The sequence below is a fragment of the Bombina bombina genome, chromosome 3 (genome assembly GCF_027579735.1).
Source record: "Bombina bombina isolate aBomBom1 chromosome 3, aBomBom1.pri, whole genome shotgun sequence".
Lineage (NCBI taxonomy): Eukaryota > Metazoa > Chordata > Amphibia > Anura > Bombinatoridae > Bombina > Bombina bombina.
In genome coordinates, this window is record NC_069501.1 from 414,676,400 (window position 1) to 414,690,011 (window position 13,612).

The 13,612-nt window shown below is 41.1% G+C and overlaps 1 protein-coding gene across 1 annotated transcript in view; it reads left to right on the forward strand.

Moving 5' to 3' along the window:
- Positions 1-13,612, forward strand: part of ELK4 (ETS transcription factor ELK4) — an 83,021-nt gene that overhangs the window by 66,222 nt on the left and 3,187 nt on the right. Inside the window, exon 4 of the mRNA XM_053706613.1 lies at positions 5,740-5,856. Within this exon, the coding sequence (XP_053562588.1) occupies positions 5,740-5,856 (117 nt within the window). The remainder of the gene's footprint in view (positions 1-5,739; positions 5,857-13,612) is intronic.

Consider the following 13,612-nt stretch of genomic DNA (forward strand, 5'->3'; position numbering starts at 1 on the left):
TCTGTTCTCCTTTTTGGGGGCATTATTATTATTATTTTTATTATTATCAGTTATTTTTAGAGCGCCAACAGATTCCGCAGCGCATATAGTGGTCCTTGTCTTCGCTGGGTACCTTCATGGGTGTCGTGATCCGCGGGGTTGACTCCTCTGTGGTTTTTAGGTTTGACGGACTCTGGGACTGAGTGGTTTAGTTCGGCTTTGCCGGTGGTGTAACTAGTGTGCAGTTGGGCATCGGGTTTTCCCCCGTGACGTCTACTTTTTCTGGTGTTGAGTAATCAGGCTGTGGTGCCTTTTGAAGGGGCCGCATTTTGTACCCACCCATTGTTTGCATTCAGTGTCCTCTAGCTTGGGTATTATTTTCCCAAAAGTAATTAAGGCAGCTGTGGACTCTTCCCTTTTAAGAGAAAAACATAAATTATGCTTATCTGATAATTTAATTTTCTTCTGAAGGGAAGAGTCCACAGCTCCCGCCGTGTTTTTATCTATGAGGCGGCTGTGATTTTTTGTTCTTCTGGCACCTTTTTTTCACCCTGATATTTCTCCTACTGTTCCTTGTTCCCTCGGCAGAATGACTGGGGGATGAGGGAAGTGGGGGGGGGAGGTATTTAAGCCATTGGCTGGGGTGTCTTTGCCTCCTCCTGGTGGCTAGGTTCTGTATTTTCCCAAAAGTAATGAATGCAGCTGTGGACTCTTCCCTTCAGAAGAAAATGAAATTATCTGGTAAGCATAATTTTTTTTTTTTCCTTGGTTGGGAAAACGCAAGAGGAAATTAGAGATTCAGATAGTAAGGTTTCTGCTCCACCTTCTGCTACCCAGTTTGCTCTTCCTCATTAGTCTGATGAGAAGGATATGTCGGTAGCCTCTAAGGGTGAGATCTCAGATTCGGATAGTATAATTCCTTTATCTGATACTGAAGAAGTAAACTTCAGATTTTAGCTTGAACACCTTCGTGTACTGTTAAAGGAGGTATTGGCTACTTTGGACAACTCTTATTCTCCTGTCGTTGTCAACCTTAAGAAATCTAATAACTTAATAAATACTATAATGTTCCTCCTTCCGTGCAGGTGTTTCCTGTTCCAGACCGTGCAACGGAGCTTATTTCACAGGAATAAGAAAAGTCAGGGATTCCTTTCTCCCCGTCTTTAAAAAGATGTTTCCTGTCACTGACTCCATTAAAGATTCATGGCGCACGGTGCCTAAAGTAGAAGGGGCCATTTCTACTCTGGCTAAGAGAACTACGATCCCTATAGAGGATAGCTGCTCCTTTAAGGATCCCATGGACAAGAAGCTGGAGGCTTATTTGAAAAAGATGTATGTTCATCAAGGTTTTCAATGGCAACCTGCAGTTTGTATTGCCACTGTGTCAAGTGCGGCATCTTATTGGTGCGCCTTGTCTGAATCTATTTTGGTAGAGACTCCTTTGGAGGAGATCCCAGACAGGATTAAGGCTCTCAAACTAGCCAATCCCATTATTTCTGATGCTTCCATGCAAGTTATTAGACTGGGAGCCAAGATATCTGGCTTCACTGTCCTAGCCCGCAGGGCATTGTGGCTGAAATCTTGGTCAGCTGATGTTTTTTAAGTCCAAGCTTCTGGCGCTTCCTTACAGGGGTAAGACCTTGTTTGGGTCTTGTCTGGCTGAAATTCTTTCTTATATTTCGGTTGGAAAAGGGTCTTTTCTACTGCACGACAAGACGAAAAAGACCTAAAGAGTGAACTTTTCGACCTTTTCTAGACCTGAAGTGTCTCAAAAAGTTTTTCAGAGTACCGTCCTTCAAAATGGAAACCATTTGTTTCATTCTTCCTTGGGTCCAAGAGGGTCACTTCTTGACAACCATAGACCTGAAGGACGCGTATCTTCATGTTCCCATTCACAGGGATCATCACATATTCCTGATATTCTCTTTTCTAGACAAACACTTTCAGTTTGTGGCTCTTCCGTTTGGCCTTTGCCACAGCTCCCAGATTTTCTCAGAGGTTCTGGGGGCTCTCTTGGCAGTGATCAGGTCTCTGGGAATTGCAGTAGCGCCTTACCTGGACAACATATTGGTTAAGGCGCCATTTTTTTCAATAAGCAGACTCTCATACAGAGATCTTGTTGTCTTGTCTATGTTCCCACAGATAGAAAGGGAATCTGGGGAGGAGTTCCCTTGTTCCAGCTACAAGGGTAGTTTTTTTTAGGGACCCTAATAGATTCACAATCAATGAAAATATTGCTGACAGAGGTCAGAAAATCCCAAATTCTTGCCTCTTTCTGCATTCTACTGTTCGGCCATCAGTGGCTCAATGTATGGAGGTAATTGGCCTGATGGTCCCTCCTCTCCCGTGGTGGCTTTCTCAGAACATCTGTCTCAGGGCATAGGTTTCCCGAGACCTTTCTGGGTGATTGTGACCTCGGACGCCAGCCTACTGGGCTAGGGAGCAGTCTGGGACTTGTTAGAGGCGCAAGGACTATGGACTCTGGAGGAGTCTGCTCTCCTTATAAACATCTTGGAGTTGAAAGCGATTTAGAATGCTCTGATGACTTGGCCTCAGTTGTCCTTAGCCCGTTTTTTCAGGTTCCAGACGGACAACATGACCTCTGTGGCTTACATCAACCACAAGGGAGAAACTCTGAGTTCCTTAGACATGAAGGAGGTGACTCGGATTGTTCAGTGGGCGGAAGCTCTCAATTGTTGTCTATCTGCCATCCACATTCCAGGAGTGGTCAACTGGGAAGTAGATTTCCTGAGCAGACAGACATTTCTTCTAAGAGAGTGGGCTCTCCATCTGGAGGTGTTCTCCAGGTTAACCCTCAAATGGGGGGTGCCGGAGTTGGACCTGATGGCGTCTTGGTAGAACGTCAAGCTTACAAGGTAGGTTCAAGGTCAAGAGGATCCACAGGCTGTCCTGATAGATGCTCTGGCGGTTCCTTGGGATTTCAGTCTAGCATTCCAGGTTCCTCCGTTTTCTCTCCTTCCACAAGTTATTGCTCCTATCAAACAGGAGAACATCGGTAATTCTAATAGCTCCTGCATGGCCTCGCAGGATCTGGTATGCAGACCTAGTGAAGATGTCCTCTCTTCTACCTTGGAGGTTGCCTCTGAGGAAGCACCTTCCAACTCAGGGTCTATTTCTTCATCCAAATCTCGTTTCTCTGAAGCTGTCTGCTTGGAGATTGTACGCTTAGTTTTGTCTAAGCGTGGGGTTTTTTTTTGGGGTTTTTTTTGTGGGTTTTTTGTTTTTTTAGACAATGATCCAGGCGTTAATACCTTTTTTGGTGTGAATCCAAAAGCTACTCTTGGAGTAGGTTTAGGATTTTGTCTTTTTTTCCTCCAGGAAGGTCTGGAGAAAGGATTGTCAGTCAGTTCTCTGAACAGATTTCTGTTTTTTTTTATATATACAAGCGTCTGGCGGATGTGCCAGATGTTCAATCTCTTTATCAGGCCCTGGTCAGAATCAGGCCTGTATTTTTATCTGTTGCGCCTCCTTGAAGCCTTAACCTTGTTTTTTAAGGCTTTGCAGCAGGCTCCGTTTGAGCCATCGCATTCCATAGATATTAAGTTGTTATCTTGGAAGGTTTTGTTTCTTATTGCTATCTCTTCTGCTTGGAGATTCTTGGAACTCTCGGCTTGCTGTGTGATTCCCCTTACCTTATCTTTCATGCTGATAAGGCGGTTTGTCGTACTAAGTTGGGTTTCTTACTAAAATTCTTCCTACCGGCGACTAAGGTTTTTCGCCAAGTACTCTGCCATGTTTGTTTGTTTCTCTGGAAGCGTAAATGTCAGAAGGTTACTGCTACTTCTCTTTCCCTCTGGTTAAAAAGTATAATTTGTTTTGCTTATGAGACTGCTAGTCAGCAGCTTCCTGAGAGAATTGCAGCTCATTCCACAAGGGCTGTCTCCTCTTCTTGGTCTTTTAAAAATTAAGTTTTTGTTGAACAGATTTGCAAGACTGCAACTTGGTCCTCTCTGCATACATTTTTCAAATTTTACAAATTTGATACTTTTGCCTCGGCTGAGGTTTCTTTTGGGAGAAAGGTTCTTCAAGTGGTGGTGCCTTCTGTTTAGGTCTGCCTGTCTTGTTCTCCCTCCCTAGTCATCTGTGTCCTCTAGCTTGGGTATTGGTTCCCACTAGTCATTGATGACTTTGTGGACTCTCCATATCTTAGGAAAGAAAACAAAATTTATGCTTACCTGATAAATTTATTTATTTCCGGATATGGAGCATCCACGACCCCACCCTTAATTTAAGACATTTCTTTTTTTACTAAACCTCAGGTACCTCTACACCTTTGTGTTATTCCTTTTTCCATTTCCCTTCGGTCGAATGACGGGGGATTATGGGTAGGGTAGTGACTCTTAACAGCTTTGCTGTGGTGCTCTTTGCCGCCTTCTGCTGGCCAGGAGTGATATTCCCACTAGTAATTAATGACGTTAATGTTACACGTTTCATTTTTACACACATGATTTGTTTGTGTGAAATATTCCAAAAATATTGTAAAAATCCAACACAATGCAAACTTGCATTTTCCCTGGTACCAGAATGGTAAAAAAAAAAAAAAGCGCTTGTCAATTTACTTCCCACCAACTTTCACATTATTTCACTTGTTTTTCACAATTAAAGTGATGTTAATTCTTGCGTTTGTGAAAAGCTAGGATTTGCCAGTGGAACAAATAAAGGGGACTTTCAGTCATGAAGTATAAAATACTTAATGCTGAAAGTTCCTTTATATGTCTAAAGCATTCACCGCGCTGAGCGCCTTAGGCAGCCCACGGCAGAATGCTATTTTGCTGTGAGGTGACGTTTCCACCTCTTAGCCAATAGCTTGCTAGCTATCGGCTTGGTGCCAGTTGGCCCGCACGGCTATTGGCTAAGAGGTGGAAATGCATACTTTACAAAAATACCTTATGTTTACTATAGTTTGTCAGTATAACAACAATAAATTGAGAGTTGTGTGATTTATATTAGTACCAGTTGATGTATTGACTACCTCAGGATCATTTTGCACCTGTGGTTATTTGCTAACTTTACACCCTATCAGTTTGCCAATATGCATTTAAATCCCTTGTAAAATGTATAATAAATCCTATGAGATTGTTACCCTTGCAGCTAATTTAAAACTTGAGAAAAGAACAGCCTATTAAACCTATTGAAATCTAATTTACAGTAAGGCATCATCCATTACTTTTATAGAAACTAAAACTTCACACTTATTTAATGTTAAAGCAACTGATATAATTTATAAAAATGGCCATTATAGTAAAAATAAAATTTAAAAAAAGCCGCCTGCTCTCATTTGCTAGAGCATGTCATTTTAACACTAACAACTTTGCAAATCTGTTTCCCACAAATGGGATAAAACACTTAAAGTGCCACTTCAAGTGTGTAATTTTAGAATGACTGAATTTGCCAATCTGTGTTTAAACCCCCCACAAAAGTACCTCTCATGTGCTGCAGAAAACTGTTGGCCCTGAGGGTCCCAATAATTCTGCAAATCATGACAGTGTCAGTTTGAGACCACCAGTTCTCTGTGGCTTCCAAGTGTTACATTAACTACGTGTTTACCCCTCTGCGGAAGTTAAACACATACACTTGCGGGGTCAGTGTTGCAAAAATTACGTGCTTGGATTAGAGTGAGTCATTTTGGCAGTACAGTGTCCTTTTTATTGCTGAAATGTGATATGTATGTATGTATGTATATGTGTGTATGAAGTATAGAAATGTCTTTCCATCTAATATTGCCTATTTGTACCACAGACCCCAATTTTGTTGACTCCCAGCCCCCTGCTCTCCAGCATACACTTTTGGAGCACATTGAGTCCTGTGGCCCCTCTCAGTCCAGCAAGACTTCATGGTGCAAACACGTTGTTTCAGGTGAGAAATCCTTTAATTCAAATATATTTTTATATATATAATCACACACACGGTATATACAGTCATAAGAAAAAGACACACACACACATATATATATATATATATATATATATATATATATATATATATATATATATATATATTTTTTATAATGTTTGTATGAAAGAAAACACATACGCCTAGATTACGAGTTCTGCGTTAGCTTTAAAAAGCAGCGTTAAGGGATCCTAACGCTGCTTTTTAACGCCCCCTGGTATTACGAGTCTGGCGGGTACAGGTGTACCGCTCACTCTTCTTCCGCGACTTTTGGCTACTGCAAATCCCCTTACGTCAATTGCGTATCCTATCTTTTTAATGGGATTTGGCTAACGCTGGTATTACAAGTCTTGGAAGAAGTGAGCGGTACAGCCTCTACCTCCAAGACTCCTACCGCATATAAAAGTCAGTAGTTAAGAGTTTTATGGGCTAACGCCGGAACATAAAGCTCTTAACTACAGTGCTACAAAGTACACTAACACCCATAAACTACCTATGAACCCCTAAACCGAGGCCCCCCACTTTGCAAACACTGTAATAAAATTATTTAACCCCTAATCTGCCGACCGGACATCGCCGCTACCTACATTATACCTATGAACCCCTAATCTGCTGTCCCTAACATCGCCGACACCTATATTATATTTATTAACCCCTAATCTGCCCCCACGTCGCCGCCACCTACCTACACTTATTAACCCCTAATCTGCCGACCGGACATCGGCGCCACTATAATAAATGTATTAACCCCTAAACCGCCGCAATCCCGCCTCGCAAACACTATAATAAATTTTATTAACCCCTAATCTGCCCCCCCCAACGTCGCCGCCACCTACCTACAATTATTAACCCCTAATCTTCCGCCCCCAACGTTGCCGCTACTATAATAAAGTTATTAATCCCTAAACCTAAGTCTAACCCTAACACCCCCCTAACTTAAATATAATTTAAATAAAACAAAATAAAATTACTATAATTAAATAAATTAATCCTATTTAAAACTAAATACTTACCTATAAAATAAACCCTAAGATAGCTACAATATAACTAATAATTACATTGTAGCTATTTTAGGATTTATATTTATTTCACAGGCAACTTTGTATTTAATTTAACTAGGTAGAATAGCTATTAAATAGTTAATAACTATTTAATAGCTTCCTAGTTAAAATAATTACAAAATTACCTGTAAAATAAATCCTAACCTAAGTTACAAATACACCTAACACTACACTATCAATAAATAAATTAATTAAATAAATTACCTACAATTATCTAAACTAAAATACAATTAAATAAACTAAACTATAGTACAAAAAAAACAAACACTAAATTATAAAAAAAATATTACAAGAATTTTAATCTAATTACACCTAATCTAAGCCCCCTAATAAAATAAAAAAAGCCCCTCAAAATAATACAATTCCCTACCCTATACTAAATTACAAAAGTAATCCGCTCTTTTACCAGCCCTTAAAAGGGCTTTTTGCGGGGCATTGCCCCAAAGTAATCAGCTCTTTTACCTGTAAATAAAAAATACAAGACCCCCCCCCCAACATTACAACCCACCACCCACACACCCCTACTCTAAAACCACCCTATCCCCCCTTAAAAAAAACTAACACTACCCCATTGAAGATCACCCTACCTTGAGCCGTGTTCACCCAGCCGGGCACCACTGGTCATTCGATCCGTCCAGAAGTGTTCATCCGATGGGGCAGAAGAGGACATCCGGACCGGCAGAAGTCTTCATCCGATCGGGGCAGAAGAGGTCCTCCATCCAGCAGAAGTCTTCATCCAAGCGGCATCTTCTATCTTCATCCATCCGGCGCGGGTTTATCTTCAAGACATCCGACGCGGAGCATCCTCTTCTTCCCGACGACTAACAACGAATGAAGGTTCCTTTAAATGACGTCATCCAAGATGGCGTCCCTCGAATTCCGATTGGCTGATAGAATCCTATCAGCCAATCGGAATTCGAGGGACGCCATCTTGGATGACGTCATTTAATCAGCCAATCAGAATTCGAGGGACGCCATCTTGGATGACGTCATTTAAAGGAACCTTCATTCGTCGTTAGTCGTCGGGAAGAAGAGGATCCTCCGCGTCGGATGTCTTGAAGATGGACCCGCGCCGGATGGATGAAGATAGAAGATGCCGCTTGGATGAAACTTCTGCTGGATGGAGGACCTCTTCTGCCCCGATCGGATGAAGACTTCTGCCGGTCCAGATGTCCTCTTCTGCCCCATCGGATGAACACTTCTGGACGGATCGGATGACCAGTGGTGCCCGGCTGGGTGAACACGGCTCACGGTAGGGTGATCTTCAATGGGGTAGTGTTAGGTTTTTTAAGGGGGGATCGGGTGGGTTTTAGAGTAGGGGTGTGTGGGTGGTGGGTTGTAATCTTGGGGGGGGGTCTTGTATTTTTTATTTACAGGTAAAAGAGCTGATTACTTTGAGGCAATGCCCCGCAAAAAGCCCTTTTAAGGGCTGGTAAAAGAGCTGATTACTTTTGTAATTTAGTACAGGGTAGGGAATTTTATTATTTTGGGGGGCTTTTTTATTTTATTAGGGGGCTTAGATTAGGTGGAATTAGATTAAAATTCTTGTAATATTTTTTTTTACACTATAGTTTAGTTTATTTAATTGTATTAATTGTATTTTAGTTTAGATAATTGTAGGTAATTTATTTAATTAATTTATTGATAGTGTAGTGTTAGGTGTATTTGTAACTTAGGTTAGGATTTATTTTACAGGTAATTTTGTAATTATTTTAACTAGGTAGCTATTAAATAGTTATTAAAGGGACATTGAACTCAATTTTTTTCTTTCATGATCCAGATAGAGCATGCAATTTTAAGCCACTTTCTAATTTATTCCTATTATCAATTTTTTTTTTTAGTTCTCTTGCTATCTTTATTTTAAAAATTAGACATCTAAGCTTTTTTTTTATTCAGAACTCTGGACAGCACTTTTTTATTGGAGGATGAGTTTATCCACCAATCGGCAAGAACAACCCAGGTTGATCACCAAAAATGGGCCGGCATCTAAACTTACTTTCTTGCATTTCAAATAAAGATACCAAGAGAATGAAGAAAATGTGATAATAGGAGTAAATTAGAAAGTTGCTTAAAATGTCATGCTCTATCTGAATCACGAAATACATTTTTTGGGTACAGTGTCCCTTTAACTATTTAATAGCTATTCTACCTAGTTAAATTAAATACAAAGTTGCCTGTAAAATAAATATAAATCCTAAAATAGCTACAATGTAATTATTAGTTATATTGTAGCTATATTAGGGTTTATTTTATAGGTAAGTATTTAGTTTTAAATAGGAATAATTTACTTAATTATAGTAATTTTATTTAGATTTCTTTAAATTATATTTAAGTTAGGGGGGTGTTAGGGTTAGACTTAGGTTTAGGGGTTAATAACTTTATTATAGTAGCGGCGACGTTGGGGGCGGCAGATTAGGGGTTAATAATTGTAGGTAGGTGGCGGCGATGCTAGGGAGGGCAGATTAGGGGTTAATAAAATTTATTATAGTGTTTGCGAGACGGGAGTGCAGCGGTTTAGGTGTTAATACATTTATTATAGTGGTGGCGATGTCCGGTCGGCAGATTAGGGGTCAATAAGTGTAGGTAGGTGGCGCGACGTTGGGGACGGCAGATTAGGGGTTAATAAATATAATATAGGTGTCTGCGATGTTGGGGGCAGCAGATTAGGGGTTCATAGGGATAATGTAGGTGGCGGCGGTGTTCGGAGCGGCATTTTAGGGGTTAATAATATAATGTAGGTGTCAGCGATAGCGGGGGTGGCAGATTAGGGGTTAATAAGTGTAAGGTTAGGGGTGTTTAGACTAGGGGTTCATGTTAGGGTGTTAGGTGTAGACTTAGAAAGAGTTTCCCCATAGGAAACAATGGGGCTGCGTTAAGAGCTGAACGCTGCATTTTTGCAGGTGTTAGGTTTTTTTCAGCCGTCTCAGCCCCATTGTTTCCTATGGGGAAATCGTGCACGAGCACGTTTTTCCAGCTTACCGCTACCGTAAGCAACGCTGGTATTGAGGTGAGAAGTGGAGCTAAATTTTGCTCAACACTCACTTTTCTGAGTCTAACGCAGCCATTCAGAAAACTTGTAATACCAGCGTTGTTTAAAGTAAGCGCTGGAAAAAAAGGCTCGTTAGCAACGCAAGTTTTTACCGACAAAACTCGTAATCTAGGCGATAGTCTGTTTACACACATGTAAAAACTAGTGATACACAACTATGTGTGTACAGTGCATTCGGAAAATGTTTTCAGTGCCCTTAATTTTTTTTTAACATATTGTTATGTTGCAGCATAATGCTAAATGGTTTCAATTAATTATTTTTTTCCACATCAATCTACATACCATACCCCATAATCACAAAGCACAAAACTGATTTTTTTTTAACTTTGCCAATTTATTTAAAAGAAAAACTGGTCACATTAACATAAGTATTCAGACCCTTTGCTATGATACTTGAAATTTAGCTCACTTGCATCTCATTTCTCTTGATCATCTTTGAGATGTTTCTACACTTTGACTGTAGTCCACCTGTGGCAAATTAATTTAATTGTACTTGATTTGGAAAGGCACACCTGTCTATGTATGGTTTCATCAACTGAAACTGTATATCAGAGCCAGAAACAAAGCCATAAGGTCAAAGGAACTTCATGCAGAACACAGAGACAGGATTGTGTCATGTCTAGAGAAAATCAGACACCGTTCATTACCTGCGCAATGCCATCCCAACGGTGAAGCATGATGGTGGTAGCATCATGCTCTGGTGTGTTTTTCAGCAGCAGGGACTGGGGAATTTGTCGGGGTTGAGGAAAAACTGAACACAGCAAAAAAACAGAGATACCCTTAATGAAAACCTGGTCCAGATCGCTCAGGTCCTCAGATTGGGCCGAAGGTTCACCTTCCAACAGGACAATGACCCAAGCACACCAAGACAACGCAACAGCAACGTAGGGACAACTCCGTATATGTCCTTGAGTGGCCCAGCTAGAGCCCAAGCCCAGACTTGAACCCAAAACAACATCTCTGGAGAGACCTAAAAATGGCTGTCCGACGGTCCCCATCCAACCTGACAGAGCTTGATAGGATCTGCAGAGAAAAATGGCAGAAAACCCTAGCCAAAAGGCTTGAGGTTGAATCGCTGCCAAAGGTTCTTCAACTAAGTACTGAGTTAAGGGTCGGAATACTTATGTCAATGTGATATTACAGGTTTTTTCTTTTTAATAAATTTGCAAGTTTATATAAAATCTGGTTTCTTTCTAATGACACCATGAGTCCACGGATCATCATCAATTACTGTTCGGAATATCACTCCTGGCCAGCAGGAGGAGGCAAATAGCACCACAGCAAAGCTGTTAAATATCACTCCCCTACCCACAATCCCCCAGTCATTCTCTTTGCCTGTAGTGCAAGGAGGAGGTGAAGTTTAGGTGTCTGATGAGAAGTTTTCTTCAATGAAGATCTTATTTTTTTAGCAGAGTAAGCTTACTCTGTTCTTTTCTGGGGTCTAGCCTAGTCCACATCAGTCTCTTTAGTAGGGCAGTGGTGGCTTTTGAGCGTTTGAGAACTTGTGAGGTACAATCCTCACTGCATTTTCTCAAGAATCTGCTGCCCTAACTAGAAAACCTGAGTTTTCTCAGTTTTTCTCTCTTCACAGGTCCATGTGAGGTGCTGCACCCTCTCAAACCAGGTGAGCTGTCCTGCTGCCGGACAGCACTTTCAGGTAAGTGCCATTTTAATTTTCTTTTGCAAGGAGATTGCTGGCACTTGTTACATCTGTCTTATTTAATATGGGACTTTATTAAACCTTCATGTTTGGGTTTTTTTTTTAGGCAGTTTGGGCATTGAGACTGTTGAGGTGATTTATGATGGCTCAGTGTGTTATAATAGTTTTTATACTGTTGTAAGACGATTTTTTTCGGCAGTTAGGGCTCTGTAACCGCTCTGTATTTGAAAATGAGCTGCAGGACAGGTAGGCACCTCAGTAAAGCTACTGAGGTGTATAGGTAGCCTGAGGTCTATTTAGTTTGTTGCGCTAACACACATTTCTATTTAAAGACACAGTACACATTTATTTTTTATTTTCAAATAAAGAATTTTTACACTTTATCCTTATTTATTACATAAGATGGATCAAGAGACTTTTCAAACCATTATCCCAGGCAAAGTTGCTGCTTGTCAGTTATGTTTTGATGCTCAGGTGCAACCCCCAGTTCCTTTTTGTTCCTTATGCATTGAGAGAACTTTGTTATAGAGATAAAATATTTGACCATGAGCCACCATTATCCCAGGTAAATGCTGTTCAGGTGTCTGCTGTTGCAGATATGCCGCAGCTTTCTCCTCAAGCGTCCCAACTTTTTCAGTCTCCACATACAGTGCCCTGTGTTTCCTCTTGCAATCCTGTAGGATTTTCTCTACAAGACATTGCTTCCCAAGTATCCCTTGCGGTATCTGAGGCCTTGTCAGCTTTCTCCATGTTGCAGGGAAGGCGTAAATGGAAATTTAAGGAAACAGTAAGCTTTCTGATCAAGTCTATCGTAGTCAATCCTAAAAAGTCTAGTAAATTGAACAAATACTTCGATGTTCCCTCCGCGGTGGAGGTTTTTCCAGTTCCTGACCGCGCTGCGGAGATTATTGCTCGAGAATGGGTAAGACCTGGTGTTCCCTTTTCTCCATCTCACAATTTTTAAGAAGATGTTTCTTATAACGGATTCTATTAAGGAGTCGTGACGGACGGTTCCTAAGGTAGAAGGAGCGATCTCCACTTTGGCCAAGAGGACTACTATTCCCATAGAGGATAGTTGTTCTTTTAAAGATCCAATGGATAAAAAATTGGTTGCTTTACTAAAAAAGATGTCCACCAGGGTCTACAATGGCAACCTGCGGTGTATATCGCCACTGTTACCAGCGCTGCAGCTTACTGGTTTGATGCGTTGTCTGAATCTCTTCAGACGGCTACCCCTCTTGATGAGATCCAAGACAGGATTAAGGCTCTCAAGTTAGCCAATTCCTTCATTACAGATGCTTCCTTACAGGTAATTAAACTGGGAACCAAAATTTCTGGTTTTGCAGTCCTAGCCTGCAGGGCCTTGTGGTTGAGTCCTGGTCTGTGAATGTTTCATCTAAATCTAAGATCATGGCTATTCCTTATAAGGGTAAGACCATGTTTGGACCTGGTTTGGCGGAAATTATCTCTCATATTACTGGAGGGAAGGGTTCTTTTCTTCCTCAAGATAAAAAGAATAAGCAGAAGGGGCGTCAGAGTAATTTTCTTTCCTTTCGTAACTTTAAAGGCAAGTCTTCCTGCCATTCCTCCAAGCAAGATCAAGCCAAGCCTTCCTGGAAGCCCAACCAGTCCTGGAATAAGGGAAAGCAATCTAAAAAAGCCTTAAGCTGATTCCATGTCAGCATGAAGGGTTGGCCCCCGATCCGGGAGTGGATCTTGTAGGGGGCAGACTCTCTCTCTTTTCCTAGGCTTGGATAAGAGATGTACCAGATCCCTGGGCGGTGGACATTGTCTCCCATGGATAAAAAATAGACTTCAAATCTTTTCCTCCCAGAGGCAGGTTTCTCCTCTCCAGATTATCTGTAGACCAGATAAAAAGAGAGGCGTTCTTACATTGTCTCAAGGACCTTGCCGTCCGGGGGGTAATGGTTCCAGTTCCTTTTCAGGAAA